The sequence below is a fragment of the Centruroides sculpturatus genome, unplaced genomic scaffold, assembly GCF_000671375.1.
Source record: "Centruroides sculpturatus isolate CEXI.00-Female unplaced genomic scaffold, Cexi_2.0 scaffold812, whole genome shotgun sequence".
In the NCBI taxonomy this organism is placed as follows: domain Eukaryota; kingdom Metazoa; phylum Arthropoda; class Arachnida; order Scorpiones; family Buthidae; genus Centruroides; species Centruroides sculpturatus.
The window spans coordinates 33,338-56,256 of record NW_019385039.1 but is presented as its reverse complement, the minus strand read 5'-3'; the positions used below and the strand labels follow the sequence as shown (position 1 = coordinate 56,256).

General features: G+C 30.1%; 1 protein-coding gene across 3 annotated transcripts in view; it reads left to right on the top strand.

The window, feature by feature from the left end:
- The window catches only part of LOC111633745 (arfGAP with SH3 domain, ANK repeat and PH domain-containing protein-like), a 100,582-nt gene that overhangs the window by 47,755 nt on the left and 29,908 nt on the right, over positions 1 to 22,919 (top strand). Inside the window, exons 10-14 of one of the 3 annotated variants that reach the window (XM_023378354.1) lie at positions 2,573 to 2,735; positions 5,702 to 5,875; positions 5,944 to 5,991; positions 18,392 to 18,565; positions 18,634 to 18,772. In XM_023378354.1, coding sequence (XP_023234122.1) covers positions 2,573 to 2,735; positions 5,702 to 5,875; positions 5,944 to 5,991; positions 18,392 to 18,565; positions 18,634 to 18,735 — 661 coding nt within the window. In that variant the 3' untranslated portion in view covers positions 18,736 to 18,772. Of the gene's footprint in view, positions 1 to 2,572; positions 2,736 to 5,701; positions 5,876 to 5,943; positions 5,992 to 9,033; positions 9,074 to 9,983; positions 10,169 to 14,550; positions 14,663 to 18,391; positions 18,566 to 18,633; positions 18,773 to 22,919 lie in introns of those variants that run through there. The other 2 variants (XM_023378355.1, XM_023378357.1) reach the window with 2 other exon arrangements.

Sequence of the window (22,919 nt, the reverse complement as noted above, 5' to 3'; positions counted from 1 at the left end):
TGATGTAATAACAACATGAAATTTGCTTTTGTCATTTAGGTAAGCCAACATTTTTATTAAATTGAGGCTAAATTTTTTAATATTTAATAAAGAGTTTTTAAATGTACTAAACATTTTCATCTGTATTAAGTTTCCCTACTTCACTTAATCTATTCTTAAATTTTACAAAAGCATAATCTAAATTTTTGGTTTATGCTTGTAATTTATCAAGATGAATGATTAGAATGAATTATTAGAACTGGCTATTAGACACTATTTCTAATTTTATTAGAAAATGTATTTTGTCAAAGACACCAAACTGGCCCTTTATACCAAAAACCTGTAACAAGGACTTATCCAAGAACTTTACTTTAACTTTATCAGCTTCTAAAGAAGATAACTTTACATTTCTAACTGATGAGTTCTGAAACTTTTCTTTTTATGCTTTTGAGAAGTCATAAATATTAAAAAGAAAATTAAACATTCTTTTTCCTTGTATCAGCAGGTTGTGTATTATCACTTCCGTTAGAAACAATTTAAATATAATTCCTATTGTTTTATCAAGATTTGTACAAATTTCACATATTTGAAGAAGCTTAATTTTTGTTATTTTGAACAAAATTTTGTTGTACTGTTAGTATTTAATAGTAAAAATAATAGAAATATAATGTATAAATATAATAATGCAATTAAATATCATGGGTATAGAACCAAAAGCGGCTAACTCTAAATTTTGCAGTTTCACTTTCCCTGCTGTTATGATTACATAACAAAGGAAAGTGTTGGGATTATGTTAAATTTGACCCTTCAGGTTTTTTGCAAATCTCAGTGTTTCAAGACTTCCTGAACCCAAAAATTGTTAAAAAATAGGGGAAATTCTATGGGTTTGGCATGGTAGCTTGTATATAGAGGACATTGATGCTATTAAATTTTAATTATAAAAGGTTGAGAGGTTGTAATGTGTCATATCTTGAGTGGGATCAGACTTAACTTTTCTTGTTAGCATTTCAATGTTTTTTTTTTTAAATAAAGCTCATCTCTACCCTCAAAATTAAATTTATAATAATTAAAAATATAGAAAGCTTTTATAACAAATTCTTATAACAGATGGCACCACATACAATTTTATTTATTTATATATGATTAATAATAGAAAAGTTACTTTTTAAATAAAATCTCATAACAGCTGGAAAAGTTATACAACTTGTTGCTGGATTTTTTCAATTAGAGATCATTCATATTAAAGTTAACACATTCTATTTGGGATCATAAGCAGATATGTAAATTCCAAATGGTTAAAATAGCAAAATTTATAAAATTTTGCTATTTTAATAAATAAAATAGCAAATTTTTGGTTGGTTCAATTTTTAACAATCCATGAAAAAACCTTTTTTTTACGCGTGTTATGTCACAATTAAATTCCACAAGTACTTTTGACTTCCACCGAGGTCTGCTTCCACCGTGGTGACTGGCCGTGTTTCGACCCGACCGTCGTAACGATGGGACTACCCGGGACTGCCCCCTACCATTGCAGGACGACAACCGCCAACCAGATGGGAACGCGAGACGCGCAGTCGTCCGCTTCAACCGGCATCTTGACCCCCTATATTGGGAGATCGCTAGCAAAAGCCGCACCAAAATCGCGTACTTAAGAACCGGCACGCTTTACGACTTGCTGCACAACGCGAAGGACGCAATAGATCTCACCAGGGCCCCAGGTGTTTACTCCATTCCCATACGGGACGACAGATTCAATAGAGACTTAGTTTACATTGGCTCCACCATCCGATCAACACAGAAACGAATACGTGAACACCAAGCTGATATTAAGTATAAAAGACACACCACTGCCTTATCAACCTATGTCACCGACCCTGAAATAAGGGCGGACTTCCGGAACACCAAACTTATCAGACACGTGTTCCGCGCGGATCACATACGTCACCTGGAGGCCTGGGAGATTCACAAAGCTATCATGGAGGGCAACTGCATCAACTACAGGGATGGGGTAACACTTGCACAGGCGTGGAAGTATTTATTCGAGGAGTTCGAGCAAGGGCAGTTAGAGGGGTGAAACCCGACGCGCACATTTATTTATTTACATCGTTGGCAACATCGTTACGACGGTCGGGTCGAAACACGGCCAGTCACCACCTGAAGCAGACCTCGGTGGAGGTCGAAAGTACTTGTGGAATTTAATTGTGACATAACACGCGTAAAAAAAGGTTTTTTCGTGGATTGTTATTATTCAACGCAGTGTTAAGTTGTTGGAAGTCGTTTATCTTAGGTTCAATTTTTAAATTGCATTTTCTAAAAATTACTGTTTTATGGTTAGTTGCTTATGGTTCTCTACCAATGATACATTACTAGATATATTATTATAATATAACATATTAAAAATATAATAATAATTAATAAAAATGTATTCTATGTTTCCGTTAAAGAAAATTTTTTAAAAAGTACAAATGAAACAATTATTAGAAATTGCTGTGCAGTTTTTTTTTTTGATTGTATAAAAATTAGTATTGTAAAATTATTTATTCAGATATTTTCAAAATTTATAAAATCATTTAATAAAAATTGTTCAATTTAGTTATTTTCAAGATGGACTAAAAACAATAGAACATTTTAGTGGCTATATAACAGAACTTGCCACAAAACTTCAAAAAATTCGACAGAAACAAGATGAAGAGAGAAAGAAATTAATTGAACTTCGAAATACTCTTCGAAGTTCACCTTCTTTAGATGGAAGAGAGGTGAGTATAGAAATTTTAAATAATTGTTTGTGTGTGTGTGTGCACATTTGTGCTTTTGTCAATTTCTAGCTAATAATTTAGTTATCTGTAAACTGGCATAGTTTGTTTTAAATATCTGTACATGTTCTTAAGATTTCAAACATGCTGAAAATGTAATTATTGAAAAATGTTATTCGTTAATCTTATTTTATTACAGTGGTACCTCAGGATACGAATGCCCCAGCATACGAAATTTTCAGGGTATGACATGAATTTTGAATGTAATTTTGCTCCATGGTACAAACAAAAACTCACCATATGACGTTACATTAGTTTGCAGCACCATTTTTTATTCACTTTGTTCATTGGTCTCAGTCTGCATGTTTGCTTTGTCGTGGAAGGATCTTGCTCGATAAAGGAAATCTTGAGGTATTATCAGAAAGTGACTGATTTTATTGAAAAGAAACATTCCGAAAAGGTTTACACTGGCCGTATTGCTGCTCGGAGTAATGACATTTGCCTAAGTCATTTTAGAAACATTTTAAAAACTAGGCAAAGCCAAACCTCTTTGGATAGATATTTTATTGAGTGACCTCTATTTAGTGAAGTGAAAGCGCTGGGTTCTTTTTTACTCTTTTCGCCCTGTGGGCACTAAGAGTGCCTCTTTTTGCAAGCCCATTATGGGTTTGGCCAGGCCCACAATGGGACTGCCGGGTGGTGAGGGACGGGGCCAGACATATCTGAACAGACCCCCCAAAAAATTACTGGGGATTTTTGACCCATTCAGATTCAAACCTGAGTCCCCCAGAGCAGTAGGCTGCTACCTTGACCGCCCGGCCATCCGGCCGCGTTAAAGTGCTGGTGGAAGTGAAGGAAATATGGCAAAAAGCAGTGAATAAAATATTTATAAAATATATATAAAACAGAAAAGTTAAAAAATTAGTGTTAAGTTATTTTTAAGTTATTGTTACATTATGTCATGTAAGTTAAGTTTTAGTATCATTTCCTTTTTCCCTCTCCTCCTCCGCCGACGTCTATCCTCAAAGGTAAAGTGCAAATAAAACTACATTTTTTTAAATCAATTATTATTCTGTTTTAGTTATTTATACATTTACAACTACAAAATGCATTTTTCAGTGTTTTCCTTACTAAAGTTATTATTATTTTTTTTTCCACTGTACTACTAAGCTTTAATTTCAGAATGTTTTTCATGTTGGAATGAATTATTTGGTTTTATATGTAATCGTATGGGGAAAAATGATTCACCTTACAACATTTTCATGATACGATCTCAGTTTCGGAACGGATTAATTTCGTATCCTGAGGTACCACTGTATATTATTTCAATTGACAAAAAAGGGCCAGGACAATAAATATACTTTTAAAAAAATTTACAAAAATAGAAGAAACACTAAAATAAATTAAAAGTATCTTCACATTTCATTCTTTTTTTCTCTCAAACATAATAGTTTCATTGTGGAGTTGACTTTGCTCTTCAGGCACTCATCTGCTTCAATATTATAAAATATAATGAATTCTTTCATGAGTACCTCAAGACAAAATACTTTCAAGGTCATTTAACCAGTAGTCCTTAATTTTAAAATAATTGAAAAAAACGTCCATTACTTTTTTAAGTAGAATTATCAACTTTCCTGAACTTTCTGGAAGACTTTTTGTATTCAGCAAAAGTTTTTAAATTCTGAGATTCCCAAATTGAAGACTGTTCTTCCTATATTTACATATCCTGGTCTCTTGACAAGATGATCAACTTTTTTTGGTTATATTATTCCAATTGACAAAAAAGAGCTCACTGTAAATATCATCAATGATATTTACAGTGAGTTGATTTTGAAAGTGAGGCAAGTCCACTTTAAAGAAAATATGAAGATGATATGGATTTATTACTTTATATACCACCCATTTATCATGAATACTTTAAAAATCTGCACCATCTAAACTAAGAAATATAATTATATGCATGCAACTTATTACTAAATATTTATTATTATTTTCTCCACTTTTTCTTATAAAATTAAATTTATTTTTTGTTTCATTGTAGCTTTTTGAAAAAAGTATTAAATGTTGAAATAAAATAAATAAGTAAATAAATAAAATATTCAATTTTCTTTATTATAACTATATTTCATTAAAAAAAAAGCAATGTTTTCAACAAGTCATTGCTTTTGAAAGTGAGGCAAGTCCACAGGTGCATGATTTTTTCACCTAATGTGGATAACAATTATTGCATATTAAATTTACATGAAATAAAAAATATATATATAAAATAAGTATATTACTGCTTACAAATATTTTTAAACTCATTTATATACAAACCATTAAATATACAGCAATAACATAAAATGAATTTGCCTCACTTTCAAAATCAACGGCTCATATAGGCATTGACGCTGTTAATTTTGGAGATTGTAAGTCAAAAGAAGATGGAGAAGTAAGGGTGATATCTCAAGTGGGTTCAGGCTTAATGTAAATTTTACTTGATTTACTTGTATTGGCATTCAAAACTTTTTTTAGAAAAATTCGCTCGTATTCCAAAAATAAGGATTTTTTTTCCTTTTATAATAATACTATAAAAAATTATTTTTTAATAAAATCTTAATAACAGATGGCACAACACACAATTTTCTGCTTAACTTCTTGTTCAAGTGCTGGAAAGTTGTAGGAAAATCTGTTTTTTCTTTCTTTTTGATGTTGTCGAATGTTAAGGAATTATTTATTGATGAAGTAATTTATATGTAGAAAAATATATATTCAGATATTTAGTAAATTTTTTTATATAAAGTTTTATGAACTAAATTGAATAATAGAACTTACTTCAGAAAGAAGCAAATCAGAACTATTTTCAAAATTTTTTCTGAACCTGTTTTGTGGGGAGAAAAATCTATTATATTTTATTCTAAGATAATATAAAATTAATTGACTTTTTAGTATTTTGCATAATATCAATAATAATTTCATTATTTATTTAGTGTTTATCAACTTTGCAATCAGGATATAGTCTCCATCAATTGCAAGGTAATAAACATTATGGTTATACTAAAGTTGGGCATTTGCATAAGAAGTCAGATGGAAAAATGAGAAAAGTTTGGCAAAAACGACGATGTGAAATAAGAGATGGATATTTATATATATCACATTCTGATGTATGTAATAAATAGATTTTCTGTTTAAATTGAAAAATTTTGATTTCAATTAATTAATTTTTTTTTAGGAAACAAAGCCTCCTACTAAAGTAAATCTTCTTACTTGTCAAGTAAAAGTATGTATTAAAAATTTTAAATGCATATGTGTAAATGGTTCTAAGTGTATGTAAAAATCTCTTACAATCTCTTAAAAAATAAAAAAGTTGTTGTCTTCACAATTTTTGTTTAACAGTCACCATTGACAAAAAAAAAAAAAAACAAACAAACAAACAAATATTCACTTAGAGACAACCTTTTATTTAAGGCTACATCTCTGTAAAAAATGTAAATTGGTAAAAATATCTTCTGGTGACATTAGCATAAATTAAAATTAATAGTTCATAAATGGCTGATGATAATTTTCATAGTAAAAATATATTGAATACAAAAAGTTTTCTCTTTACAATCCATAAATTAAAACCAATAGTTAATGAACAATTGGTTTTAATTTATGATATTGTGGCCAGAAACCTTTTTTCAAATTTACCTTTTTTCACAGAGGCTTAGCCTTAAATAAAAGGCTGTCTCTGTAAATGAAGATTTGCATTTTTGATTTGTCAGTGGTGACAATGATACAAACTGAAGACACAATTTTTTGTATTTTTTAATATGTTTTTTACTACGTAAATTACTGTCAGCACAAAAATTATTTCATTTTTTTCAAATAATTTTTGAAAAATAATAATTTATTGAGTTTGTATGGAAAGAACTAATTTTCTGATAACTTCTTTTTGAAAACTTATATTATACTAATTTATTAGGAATTATAATGCCCTCAAAATTAGTATAATATGAATTATTATTATTGTTGAGAATAATGAATATATTCATTATTTCTTCATATAATAATTTTTGAAAATGTCAGTTAAAAATTAATATAGATAGATAGATAAACTCATTATACAGAAATAGAAATTGTTTTTATATTTTAAAATAAAATATTTTCACTACAAATGTAATGAAATACTTTTTTGAAAATTATAGATACTGCAGCAATATTTCATGGCATTTATTGCATGTTTTGACAAAATATTAGTTGTAAAAAATGATAGAAAATTTTTTAAAACAGAATTTCATGATAGAATAAAACACTAACACCTATAAAATTTAGATTCAGCACTAATTTAACAAAACTTTATTGGCAAAGAAATGTTTTCACTTAGATTCAGTAGTCATCATCAGGTTCTGGATGTTTTAAAGTGGAATAGAAACTTTAATATAAAAATTTAAAATTAGATCATATTCAATAAATTTGATTGGATCAGGGCTGCAATTTTACTAGAGATTTTTACAAAGGAAAATAAATTAAAAGTTTCAAAGCACAATCTCTGGCTTGAAATAGAATGTTATTGTCTTTAAAGTTTATAGATGTATTTCTTTGAGGACCTTATATGTTGGTAGTTTTTCCAAAGCTATGAGATGTCTTATATCTAGTTTGATGTGTGCATTATCAAATTGTACTTGTACTTTGTTGTCAATAGCATTTGCTGACAATGCTGTATCAGAATGACCTTTTTTGATAACAGCTTCATGCTCCTTCAAACACATACTTGGCATGTGTTTGAAGGAGCTGGTGTATGGAGTGACTGGTTGTTCCTATGTATTCAGAATTTTGGTTCACTCTCATGTTCTTGATGATGGGAATTGAGTACACCCCAGGTAGTAGTTGCTTATTGACAATATCTTTATCATTCTGCAGTATGGAGTAGACGGTAAGGTTGTGTTTATTGATAACTTTTATGTTTTTGACTCTCACTATTTCTTTGAAAGTACATCTAAGATGATTATTGTAGGTTATAACTTTATAAGAAGTATGTTCTTGATTGGTGTAATGGTTTAGAGAGGTGTACTTCCTAATTAACCCTTGACAATTTTCAGATTATTGTTAGTGGTATAATCCAATTTCTTTATTCTATTGTTGCTGTTTGATGAATGGATATACTCTGTCTTGACCAGAGCTTTAAAAACAGATTTTGAAAGAGTATGGATCATATGGAACTGCAGGAATAAATAATGGGCTATAAGATTATTTCCAATAAATAGGTATAAACATTTTGATGATGGATGTTGAGTAAAATGTCTAGGAAATGAACTGTATCATGTGGGGATGGTCTTGTTTAATACAGAGATGAAAGCTAAGGGTTGTTATTTATAGTTGTTAAAAGCTGTTGTAGATTTTGGTTTCTTGTGCCAAATTATGTATATATTGTCAGTGTACCTGGCATATAGAGTGATGTTTATTTTAAATGATTGAAATAAACATCAGATTTCAAGGTGTTGAGTGTTTTGTTTAAAAATTGCATCCAGTATTAATTCTACTTAGTGATAGAACATTTTACATCTAAAAAGTTAGACATGTATTATCACTAAATTTATTATTATACATTTTTAAACAAAATGTATAATAATAAATTTAGTGATAATACATGTCCTCATTGACTTGAACCATATCTTATATGCAATAATCTATGCCAATAATAACTGTGAATGTAAGTGGCAAATTAATTTAATTTTACTACTAGGAATTTGTCTAACAATGATTTTAAATTATAAATTTTTCTTAGCACAAAAATTTTATTTTTTCAAAAAACAAATTAGTATGATTAATATAATCACTAAATTTTATTAAAATTTTAAGTTTATTTTTAACTAAAAAATAAATATATATTTTTTTTCATTGGCGGTGAGGAAGTTAAGACTAACACTTCAGATGCAACAATATTTTATCACTAAATTGAACTTGTAAAATTTTGAAATTTTTTAAAAAAATATTGTTAGCCTAAATAGAAAACAACAGCAGTAATCTAATTGAAGAAAGAATAGTTTAATTAGGAAAGATTTTTAAGTTAGAAATTGAAAATTTACATTTTAATGCCTCACATTAAAGCTGACTTAATATGATGATACAGTATATTCATTCAGTTGTGTGATTAACAACTAATTTGCAAATTGTAATTTTACATTATTATGATAAAATTCTAGGTAATGGTCTAAAAAAAAAAGTACTGTAATAATATTTTATTTATAGTAATCTCTGTATAGTATAATTGTACAAAAAAACAAACAGTTGAGTTATTTATTACTTAATATAATAATATAAATTTATAATCTGTTTACAGATTATTCCAGAAGAGAAAAAATGTTTTGATTTAATTTCATGTATGTATTATAAAATAAATTTTTATTGTTAAAATAAATATTTTATATTTTATTTGCTTTAAAATTTGCATATATTAATTTTAATTTTGGATTGCAATTATTTGATAGGATATTTTTTGCTTTTATTGATATTGAACAATCAGAAATAAAGAAACAATTGCTTCTTGAATGCATTTTAAGTATTAGTACAGTATAATACATGACATTTAATAACTTTTAAAAAATACAATATATGATGATTGTTTTGAGACTCTGTTAATATTTTATACTGTTGAATATAATAATGTAGAGCGTCGTTTATCTGAATCAATTGGGGACTGAGGTTGTTTGGATAAGTTATTTTTTGGATAACTGTTTATGTATGAAAAAATATATTAACCTATCCCATGTTGAAATTTTTCTCTATTGCGTGTCGCTTTGTGTTGAATTTTGATCAATGTTAAGCTTAACGTAAACTTTTTAAAATAATAATCGTGGCTATTGTATCATTAAAAATTATTTCTTTATTTTGTACAAACAAAATAAATATATTGAAAAATATAAAATCAAAAAAAAATTATACTTTAGAAGTTAATCTAGTATCAAAAACGTTCGATTCAGCATGACACAGTTTTCAGAAAAACACCACACAAAAGTGCCAGTGCTACCAGCTAAAGCACATACACAAACATAAAAACTATTGGAGTAGCCCAAGACATAGTCAAAGAATGCAGCGCCACAGCACTAGCAAAAATTTAAATTTTCCATTTGAAATTCTTTCGGATAACTGACATTTTGGATAAACGATGCTCTACTATAGTACTACTGCTTGAACTGTTGTGAGGAAAATATGTATCAATGTGTCTGATTACATAATGTTATTTTCATTGTTTTCTGAATATTAATGTGAAAATGAGACTTTATTTTGCAGTGTTATTTCAAAATGGAACTTGTCTGTACAAAGAATTAATACAATGGAACTTAATTGTCAACTTTTAACCTTCATATAGAATTTTGTGTATGTGAATATAATATAGATTGTTTTAAAGGCTGTTAGGATTACAAATTTGGCCCAATTCAAGTGACTTTAAATTATGAGAGCAGTTAAAAAATTGTTTTTATTTTAATTTTATAAGAATTACATTAAGTAAACTTCAATCATTTAAACAAATAACCTGTTTACTTTTAAATTAAAAAATTAGTATTAATATATTAATAATAAAAGTTAAAATGTTGAAATAACAAATTCATTATTAAAACATTTTTATTGTAATATTTTATATATGTTTTCACATACTATAAAATTAATTTACATACCTGTACCATTTATATTAATGATGCAGTTCCTCAGTTCAAGTTGAAATTATTTATTCAGATTTATTTGAAATAGCTTAATTAATAAAACCTTTACTGAAATTTTAATTTTGGTTTTATTGTTTTGAAATCTATTTAAAACTATTATCATATTTAAGAGTATATTTATGGATGGGTACACATTAATACCCATTATTTTCATGTTTTTTGTTGCTTTAATTGTTTATATGTTGGACTATTTTTTCAGTGTTAATATACTGTTAGAGTTCTTATATTTAAAAAAAAGTTTTTATTGTTAATACAACATTGTAAATTTATTTAATTTATTATCTATAATTGATATACAGTAGAGCCTCGATTATCCGACCTAATGGGGTTGGTCAGATAATTGAAAGGGCGGATAACCAAAAAGTATGAAAAAATCTATTATTAGTGTAGTATATTATTATATCCCATGTAATTAGTATATTAGTATATTGCTATTAACCTACTTTGCGTTGAATTTTCATCGATGTTAAGCCTAACAAAAATTTTTTAAAATAATAATCATCGCTATTGTATTGTTAAAAATTAGAAAGTTAAGCCTCGTTTAAATACATTACTGGCTTCCCTTTCATGGTCAATCCACAATCCAGTGTTGCCAGCTAAAACACGTAAAAATAATATTAAAGTAGCCAAGACATAGCCAAATATTGTAGCGCCACATCAGTAGCGGACATTTGAAATTTGCCGACTAGGACGGTTGGTTAACCGAGAGGTCGGTTGATAGGGGGTCGGATAATCGAGGCTCTACTGTATACAGTGTGTCCCAGAAGTCTTTCCCTGATTACAAACATGCAGAAGGCAGAAAATATGACATACAGACACATATCTTTTATCTTGAATTACAGGTAACATATTCAAGATTTTGTGTGTACATACATACTCATTAATAAATTTCGACAAGTACTCCTTTCATTGCTCAAAAGATATTCAGGTGATATTCCAATTCTACCCATGTGTTGGTCAACATATCATGAGGGATGGATGTTATGACATTGGTACTGCTGTGATGTCGTTCAATGGTGTATGGTAAACCTGGTCCTTGACATAACCCCAGAGGAAGACATCCAGTGGTGTTATGTCCGGTGATCGCAGAGGCCAGTTGATGGGACCACCATGCACGATCCATTTTTTTGGAAATGCTGTATCCAAATAGGCACGAACATCTAACCCCCCCAATGAGGTGGCACACCACCTTGTTGGAAAATTAAGTTCTGAATGTCCTGAATCTGTAGCACAACAAATAACTGCAACATATCAAGATAGGTATTGGCTGTGATTGTTTTGTAACAAAATAACAGTGAGTATGTATGTACACACAAAAACTTGAATATGTTACCTGCAATTCAAGATAAAAGATATGTGTCTGTGTGTCATATTTTCTGCCTTCTGTGTGTTTGTAATCAGGGAAAGACTTCTGGGACACCCTGTATGTTTTTGCTCAGTTTTGTATGTTATTAATCTCACTTTTATTTTTTAATTATTTATTTAATTTTTTNAAAGGTTTACACTGGCCGTATTGCTGCTCGGAGTAATGACATTTGCCTAAGTCATTTTAGAAACATTTTAAAAACTAGGCAAAGCCAAACCTCTTTGGATAGATATTTTATTGAGTGACCTCTATTTAGTGAAGTGAAAGCGCTGGGTTCTTTTTTACTCTTTTCGCCCTGTGGGCACTAAGAGTGCCTCTTTTTGCAAGCCCATTATGGGTTTGGCCAGGCCCACAATGGGACTGCCGGGTGGTGAGGGACGGGGCCAGACATATCTGAACAGACCCCCCAAAAAATTACTGGGGATTTTTGACCCATTCAGATTCAAACCTGAGTCCCCCAGAGCAGTAGGCTGCTACCTTGACCGCCCGGCCATCCGGCCGCGTTAAAGTGCTGGTGGAAGTGAAGGAAATATGGCAAAAAGCAGTGAATAAAATATTTATAAAATATATATAAAACAGAAAAGTTAAAAAATTAGTGTTAAGTTATTTTTAAGTTATTGTTACATTATGTCATGTAAGTTAAGTTTTAGTATCATTTCCTTTTTCCCTCTCCTCCTCCGCCGACGTCTATCCTCAAAGGTAAAGTGCAAATAAAACTACATTTTTTTAAATCAATTATTATTCTGTTTTAGTTATTTATACATTTACAACTACAAAATGCATTTTTCAGTGTTTTCCTTACTAAAGTTATTATTATTTTTTTTTCCACTGTACTACTAAGCTTTAATTTCAGAATGTTTTTCATGTTGGAATGAATTATTTGGTTTTANAAAAATACAAAAATTATATGGTGTTATAAAACTATATAAAATGATTTAAAAATCCCAATGAAAAAAATTAAATTATTTCCAGGACAAATTTGAATTCTTTAGAAGTTATTTGCTTTAAAATAACATGATTATAAGCACTTATTTGACCTGAAGAATTCTGCTGGGAGGCTAAAATATCCAACTGTTGCTAAAGTAGTCAAAGGGTTGGTTGTTGGCTCTCAGTCATGGCAATGCAGATGTTGAAAGAGGATTCTCCATTTCTAGATCTGTTCTGACAGAAGACAGAGCCTGCCTTTATGTCAGAACAGATGATGAATTCATTGTTGATAGTAAAAGATGGACTCCTTATATACAACTATAATGCCTTTTTGGTGTCTATGACAAAGTTACTTGGGTTGTCCCACAATGCATATGCTACTTACAATGCTTTTTTGGACAAGCAAAGTAAACTGAAAGAAGAAGAAAAGCAAAAAAAAGAAAAAGAAGGAAGGGAGAGAAAAGAAGAGGATAAAATAAAAGCACTTGAACAGGAGAGAGAGAAAATTAATACTCTTGAAGTTGAGCTGAAGAAAAAAGAAGAAATGCAAAGGAAAATGAGGTCTTGAATATTTGAAGAAGCCACTAATAGACTATGAAGCACTGTTGAGAAAAACAGCATTGAAGAGATACATCTTGCCCAAGGACTATTGGAAGGTGCAAAGAAAATTCAATGTGATGAAGAGAAAACAAGAAGTGCAGAAATTGCAGCATGACTTAAACAAAAGAAAATCTTTTTTAATTACAAATTTTTTAAACAAGAAATTAAAAAATGTACCTTGAAATAAATGGCATTTGAAATTTGGCATGTTATATGGGGAGACATTCTGGTAGTTATGTTACTCTTCCATTTCCTTTGCTGTATAGCGGTGGGAACTTCGTACGGGGCACATGAAAACTTAATGCAGGCCCATTCTGGCTTAATACAGTCTTACTGGTGACTTTTCTGGAGTATAAACGCACCATAACTATTTTCATATTTAATTTTTTCAGTCTACGTAATAATCAATCTAATATCATATGTAATGTTATTGATACAAAATGTGTGTGTGTTTTTTTAATAACACCTCTTTTAATTAATTCACTTTAACACTATTAGCTTTTTTTCAGTGTGAATTCTCTTTTTTCACTTTATTTCACTGCCATGACTACTTTAAGCCCTGGTTATGCAATCTTTATGGGTCCATATTTTTTATATTTGTTTTCAATACCATGAACTAGGAAGCTGGTCATGGTTGTATAGAAAATGTACAGTTTTAAAGATTAAAACAAGTAGTCAAATTTTTGGCATCTAAAGGCATTGGAGTACTTGAGCATCCATTGTATTGGTTTTAGCTGACTGTTTAGTATTTTTTATATTAAAACTTAAATTGAAAGGCATTAATTTTGAAGTTACTCCTGCCATCCAAAAAGCCTTGACTGACTGACTATAAGTCAGATCTCATTAAAAGCATACAGGAAGTCCTTTGAAAAATTTGATAATCATTGTAAGCAATGTATTGAAACTTAAGTAGCTTATTAAAAAGAATAAAAAAACAAAAAAATGCATGTTTTTATCATTTTTAATTTAACCAGTTACATTGGAACTTTGACATACTGTGTATATAATTATTATAATAATTATATTTATTATTAATGTAAATCAAATATTAATATTATAGAACATTTTCAATTTATTTTTTATAAACTTTATTTCAATAATTTAAACTAATTTATATTCAAGAGTAAAACATTTTTTAAAAGTATAACAACACTTTTTTTGTATTAGGTGGATGTCTGTGTTAATAAATTGTAAGCAAGGTGCTTTACGAGAAGCTTTAACAAAGTTTGATGATTCTGGACAGTCAGGAGGAGATAAATTTAATCAAAGTCTATTAGAATTACAACAAAGTATAATACGACAAATACAAAGGTTACCTGGAAATGATAGATGCTGTGATTGTAATTCAACTAAAGGTACTCTTTTTTTAATTACTCATTTAATATATAATAAAATTATGAATTAATGTATTTTTGTATTAAAAGAAAATATAAAATTTACAATTTACACTTAAATAAAAAATTATTATTTAAGTGTAAATTTGTCCAACAGTTTTTGAGCACTGGAGGTCAAAGTATCACTAGATGGTTACTGCAGACACAGATGACAGAGATGTCAACTTGATAGTTTTAAAATGGACAAGTTGGTTTCTACTGTCTATGAAGGCATTGGTCCTTTCTAGGAAATCCTGATCAAGAATTCATTTGTCAATGGATTCCTTCATGATGTTCAATAGTAATTGATGGCAATGTATAGGTGGTAGATCAGGCTGAAACTGCATTATCACCACAGAGATGCTTGATATGTTTTGGAACATTCTTGGAATTGGCAGTTGCTCAGATTTCAGTTTCTCCTGGTAGTAAGGAAAGTTGTAGATAGATTGTTATGGTGCAATACTGATTGAGATCCTTGCTGGAGTTGGTTTTGGCAGTAGTGTTGTATTTATCTGCAGTTACCAGAGAGGAATTCAATAGCAGTGTGCCAGATATTTGTGTTTCATTTTGGCAGGCTAATTCATCAGTCTTATTGCAGTTATATTAGTTCTATTTTCTGTTGGTAAGACATTTCACTAGTTGCTAAGTAGATAAAACCGCTGAACACTGGTAGTTTGTTGTGGATTTGTGCTTTGCCAATGGGCTGGCCACCTACAATTTTCCAGGTTTTTTTCATGTTTGTACCACTTAAATAGGGACCAGTTTCCCATAGAAAGTCCTCCCAGGAGCCATACCCCCTCTCAGCAGATTGCCCATATGTCATGTTGCTGTATATAACTGATCCAGTCCAAAACATCTCTGGCCATATCAAAGTGGTCACTATCAGTCCAAGTCCATTATGGAAGGCTTTCTGCATAGTCTTGCATTTCCATCAAGTTATTTTTTCAATCAGCATTTCACTTCTTCCACTGTCTATACTTGCAGTAGCAATGTTTTTAAGTTGACAAAAATTCCTACCCTTGGCTCAGTTAACACTGTAATTTTTAATTTAGTGACAGGATGATACAAATTCAATGTGTGTAGAAATGTCAGGTGCATTTAAGATATTGAATAAATCTTTAGTAACTCTCTTTAACAGATGTTTTAACATTCATTATTAGATTTATTCAGGGTCAACTTTCAGGACATGACAAAGACACCTGGATGTAAGATTCATTATCCTCAATTGTCAGAGATCTGAGCTTGGATCTCTACATAATTTTTCATTGTTTATTGAAATTTTCCAAATGAAATGAAAAAAATGTATTGCACAACATTGTTTATTTGCTGATTGAATTTTTGTTGGTAAACCAGCATCAAGCTATTTCCTTTAGGAAGCTAATTTTTTTTAATTTCACTTTATGTTTTGTATCTGATAACTCTCTCATATTCTTCTAACCAAAGATGTTCATCATTGATGAGAAGAATGAGATGAATTACCCTTGTAGATCGGAGGTTTTTGCAAGATTGCAGAAAATACATGGTAGGATGAACAGCTACTGTATGCAATTCAGATTGGCATAAACAAGTGTATGCTTTAATCCTATGCTTTATTTTCTTGGATAATCTCTAAGTTTGGTAGCTATTTTAGATATTCTTGAACTGAATAGGAGTTATTGGGAAATCAACATTAGATAAAACTTGGATGTAATACAGTAGAGCATCGATTATCTGACCCCCGATTAACCGTCACATCAGTTAATCGATCGTTCTAGTCGGCAAACTTCAAATGTCTGCTAGTGATGTGGCGCTACAATATTTGGCTATGTCTTGGCTACTTTAATATAATTTTTGTTAAATTTTTGCGTGTTTTAGCTGGCAACACTGGCTCGACCATGAAAGGGAAGCCAGTAATGTATTTAAACNTACTAAGCTTTAATTTCAGAATGTTTTTCATGTTGGAATGAATTATTTGGTTTTATATGTAATCGTATGGGGAAAAATGATTCACCTTACAACATTTTCATGATACGATCTCAGTTTCGGAACGGATTAATTTCGTATCCTGAGGTACCACTGTATATTATTTCAATTGACAAAAAAGGGCCAGGACAATAAATATACTTTTAAAAAAATTTACAAAAATAGAAGAAACACTAAAATAAATTAAAAGTATCTTCACATTTCATTCTTTTTTTCTCTCAAACATAATAGTTTCATTGTGGAGTTGACTTTGCTCTTCAGGCACTCATCTGCTTCAATATTATAAAATATAATGAATTCTTTCATGAGTACCTCAAGACAAAATACTTTCAAGGTCATTTAACCAGTAGTCCTTAATTTTAAAATAATTGAAAAAAACGTCCATTACTTTTTTAAGTAGAATTATCAACTTTCCTGAACTTTCTGGAAGACTTTTTGTATTCAGCAAAAGTTTTTAAATTCTGAGATTCCCAAATTGAAGACTGTTCTTCCTATATTTACATATCCTGGTCTCTTGACAAGATGATCAACTTTTTTTGGTTATATTATTCCAATTGACAAAAAAGAGCTCACTGTAAATATCATCAATGATATTTACAGTGAGTTGATTTTGAAAGTGAGGCAAGTCCACTTTAAAGAAAATATGAAGATGATATGGATTTATTACTTTATATACCACCCATTTATCATGAATACTTTAAAAATCTGCACCATCTAAACTAAGAAATATAATTATATGCATGCAACTTATTACTAAATATTTATTATTATTTTCTCCACTTTTTCTTATAAAATTAAATTTATTTTTTGTTTCATTGTAGCTTTTTGAAAAAAGTATTAAATGTTGAAATAAAATAAATAAGTAAATAAATAAAATATTCAATTTTCTTTATTATAACTATATTTCATTAAAAAAAAAGCAATGTTTTCAACAAGTCATTGCTTTTGAAAGTGAGGCAAGTCCACAGGTGCATGATTTTTTCACCTAATGTGGATAACAATTATTGCATATTAAATTTACATGAAATAAAAAATATATATATAAAATAAGTATATTACTGCTTACAAATATTTTTAAACTCATTTATATACAAACCATTAAATATACAGCAATAACATAAAATGAATTTGCCTCACTTTCAAAATCAACGGCTCATATAGGCATTGACGCTGTTAATTTTGGAGATTGTAAGTCAAAAGAAGATGGAGGAGTAAGGGTGATATCTCAAGTGGGTTCAGGCTTAATGTAAATTTTACTTGATTTACTTGTATTGGCATTCAAAACTTTTTTTAGAAAAATTCGCTCGTATTCCAAAAATAAGGATTTTTTTTCCTTTTATAATAATACTATAAAAAATTATTTTTTAATAAAATCTTAATAACAGATGGCACAACACACAATTTTCTGCTTAACTTCTTGTTCAAGTGCTGGAAAGTTGTAGGAAAATCTGTTTTTTCTTTCTTTTTGATGTTGTCGAATGTTAAGGAATTATTTATTGATGAAGTAATTTATATGTAGAAAAATATATATTCAGATATTTAGTAAATTTTTTTATATAAAGTTTTATGAACTAAATTGAATAATAGAACTTACTTCAGAAAGAAGCAAATCAGAACTATTTTCAAAATTTTTTCTGAACCTGTTTTGTGGGGAGAAAAATCTATTATATTTTATTCTAAGATAATATAAAATTAATTGACTTTTTAGTATTTTGCATAATATCAATAATAATTTCATTATTTATTTAGTGTTTATCAACTTTGCAATCAGGATATAGTCTCCATCAATTGCAAGGTAATAAACATTATGGTTATACTAAAGTTGGGCATTTGCATAAGAAGTCAGATGGAAAAATGAGAAAAGTTTGGCAAAAACGACGATGTGAAATAAGAGATGGATATTTATATATATCACATTCTGATGTATGTAATAAATAGATTTTCTGTTTAAATTGAAAAATTTTGATTTCAATTAATTAATTTTTTTTTAGGAAACAAAGCCTCCTACTAAAGTAAATCTTCTTACTTGTCAAGTAAAAGTATGTATTAAAAATTTTAAATGCATATGTGTAAATGGTTCTAAGTGTATGTAAAAATCTCTTACAATCTCTTAAAAAATAAAAAAGTTGTTGTCTTCACAATTTTTGTTTAACAGTCACCATTGACAAAAAAAAAAAAAAAACAAACAAACAAACAAATATTCACTTAGAGACAACCTTTTATTTAAGGCTACATCTCTGTAAAAAATGTAAATTGGTAAAAATATCTTCTGGTGACATTAGCATAAATTAAAATTAATAGTTCATAAATGGCTGATGATAATTTTCATAGTAAAAATATATTGAATACAAAAAGTTTTCTCTTTACAATCCATAAATTAAAACCAATAGTTAATGAACAATTGGTTTTAATTTATGATATTGTGGCCAGAAACCTTTTTTCAAATTTACCTTTTTTCACAGAGGCTTAGCCTTAAATAAAAGGCTGTCTCTGTAAATGAAGATTTGCATTTTTGATTTGTCAGTGGTGACAATGATACAAACTGAAGACACNATTTCCTGGGGGGGGCACCAGGTTCTCTGGGAGGGGCCATGCCCCCCCTGGCTCCCCCCTAGCTACGCCCATGATCCTCATGTGTATATGTATTGAACCAAAAGAACTATTAGCTCCTTTTTCTCCCTTTTTAAACTATGTGTATATATCTTGCAAGTCATGTTGGTTTAACTACCACTATCTCAGGACTGAAGAGGGGCATTAAGCTCGAAATGCATATCTGTCCACACCAATAAAATAACCTTTTTCCTCTGAAAGTGTTCCTGTGTGATATGTTCTCAACAGCAACATTGTGCTAAGTTATTAATTTGTTTGTCCTATGGTGATTTTTCAGATACTTATTCTAATGGTTTCAATCTTTCATGTAACAGTTAACTTTTTAAAAATTATTAATTAGTATCTGATTATCAGGTCTTTTCTTATATTTCAGTTACAGTTGAACTTGTCTTTTTTAAACATGTTTATCTCAAACTTATATTTCAAAATTTATTTTTTCTATGCATTTTCTGCCTAAATCCAATATATTTGCCATGTTTATCTCAAATAATTTTTTCCCAAAACCTTTATATCTCAAATTACACACTGATGTGTCAATTGCAAGTTCAAATCTCAGTCACTACATTTTGATAGCATAAATTGTAGTTGAGGAAAATCTCTTGCAATACAATATATAGTTTAAATTAATGCTGATTTTCTCTGATTGGCTATGAATTTGATTTGCATCTTATTGGTTAAAGAAAGTCAGACATCAAATTATTGAAAAATTATTTCTAGTAAGGTATGATAAAAATTTTTATACCTAATAAGATATGTACTGTACTTGCTATTGTATTAATAAAATACTGTACCTCGAATCAAACCTATTACTGTTTAATGTGTAGGAATCTCTATATCTCAAAGCCTGTTTCTCTCAATTTTTATTCTTTTTCTTGTGAGATTTGAGATTGACAGGTTCGTCTGTATTTTGAAATTTTTAATTTAATATTGGAGTCCAGTTGAGATCAATGATTCTTGTCAACCCATAGTCTTTTTTGAATGACATTTTCATGTGTGATCCACTTTTCATTTTCCATAATTTTTTTTTTATAAAGATTGATCTTTATTTCAAGAAAGAAGGCTGCAGCTATCATCTTTTTGTCAGCCTTATTCTGTTCAATGAGATTATGAGGAACACAAACTCTCACCTTGCTCATCTTCCCCAGTTTTTGCAGGTGACAATCAATGGTTGATTGGAATTTGTGCAGCATCTCTGCTAAACTCCCTTGTTTGCCATATGTTCTGTGCATTCAAGACCTTTAAACATTGTCATCAAAACCTGAGAAGTGGTTTGGTCTTTGTTTATCTTATAAGGACAAATCACCAGAATATAATTTTGTAAATCACTTACCACTTTTGAACTGCTCTATCTGAAATCACTTCACTGCTGTAAACACTGAAAATTTTTTCTATCATTCCTATAGCATTATTGATGAGTTTATACTTCCACAACATAATATTGGCATATTACAAATGCATCATCTTAAATGGTTTCAAAGGCAATTTTTATTGCATACTTGACATTTCAGCTTTAAATTTTAGATGTAGCAACAATAAATGTAATAAAACTTAGTTGCAGTAACATATTATCTCACAAGTATTTGAATGACAATTATACTTATCCTCAATTGGAAATTATTTATGACTTAACCCAATATATTGTTTATACATGGAATAAGGAGTATATATATGATTGTAAATGCTGTTTATACAGATGTACAGTAGGAATGCCCCAATATTACAAAAGTATTGATATCAGTATCATGAGTAGTATTAAAGTATCAATATCAGTATTGGTATTAATCTTAAAGTATTGATACCAGCTAGTATCAGCATTGGGTATCGAAACTGGAAATTTGTTGGCTGTTGCTGTTTAGGTTGATTTTGAAACCTTTTGTGTAATTGAAACTTTTAATTTTAACATAAATGACATGCTTTATTCTAATTAGTCACTATTAACAAATTATAAAAACTGATTTCAGATATAAGTAGATGATATCAATACTGTATCAGTTGATTTGAGATTTTAATATATTTTAAAGTTTTTTAAAATAATTGACGAGTTATTTATAAATAGTAATCTGAACTCTAAGCATACTATATGTGCGAACCGAGGGGGTAGAGCGGGAGCTTCTTCCCACTTACCGGCTTGGCTGTCAGAGAATGGCTATAGGAGGGCTAAAGATATGAGTGGGGAGGAGTCGGAAGTGATCAGGTATCCAAAAGACTACACAGGTTTAAAATAGACAACACATTTAATAAACAGATGAGAAATTATACATACGGATAATAAATATAACACTCGCGTTCAAGATATAAATAGGTATTCTAAAATCTATCCTAACCTAACCTAATGCTAAAGTTTGAGAGGGACCTTACGTTGGAGAGAGATAATTATTTATGGCAAGGGTTTACCTCGTAGGCAACGTTCTCATATTAAAGGGCATTGATAAAACACTCTGTGATCGTCGTCTTCTAATCCGAGGTGTCTTTGAAGGCTATGTGGAGCAATGTCCTTCTCAGGTTGTGCGGCTATGTCCCGATGCGATGTATGCTCCGTCGCTCCTAATCTGTAGAGAGTTCTTCCTGGTGAAGTTCGCTCGGAGGTTTCTTCTGTTAATCTCTTCGAGGAGTAATTCCGTCGTATATGGAGAGAATAGAAAATATTCAAGTCTTTACCTTTTTATGGAGCGGCAATTATGAGCTTCGTAGATCCTGAGGGTGCTGGAAGAGTAGTCCACTGCGTTCTCTTCCCCCGACGATCGCTGTCGATGTGACAGATCGTTCCCCTTTTATACCCTTTTAGCGTAGGAAATCTCGGTGACTCCGTTGATGCATTATGTCAGTTCTCCCGATTTATGACAGTCTCCCCTGTCATGGTTGACGACAATACAGACATCTCTTGACCAATTAATATTAAATGCGTCATCACCTGGGGAGATGACTGACCATTTTTGGTAGTGTTTCTTACTGACGGTTGACACTTGTAGGTGACCTCTTGTCTACCCTCAACACGGGAACACTTGTTTGTTTTCGTTAATTGGTCATATTGCAGACACCTTGTAATAGAGTAGTCTCCTGGGGAGAGGGGATTTCTTCCGCGGTCGCCTCGGACGACTTCGTCCGTCAAGAAGGTCATCTTCAGTAACTATGCACTTCATTGTCTGGTGTCTATTCCTCGGGCAACAGGGTGAGAACGGGAGTAATAATGGAAATATTGATGGAAAAGACTCTCATAACAGAGTCAGATTTTCACACTATATGTAGATTCTGAAAATAAAATTTGATATAATAAATTTATTGATATTTGGTCATTAATATTTACTATATATGTTTAACTTAACCAAAAATAATGTAAGATTTGGTTTCAGTTTCTGCCAGAATTGACTTTAAAACCCAATTTCAGTTTTGGTTTTGGATTCAGCTGCAAAAGCAATTTTGATCAGATCTTACCTGTCTGTGAAAAATGTAATGATACCAGATCTGATAACTGAGGAAAAATATCAATATCAGTATCAGAACAAAAATATCAAGTACAAAAAGTACTTGGTATCGAAGGTACGATTGATTCAGTATCAGCAGTATTGAGACATCCTTATACAGATGAGATGAAATATGAGGTGTACATTCTTCATTCTGTGTATAAGCATACATGGAATGAGGAATACATGGATATTTTTTTATACCA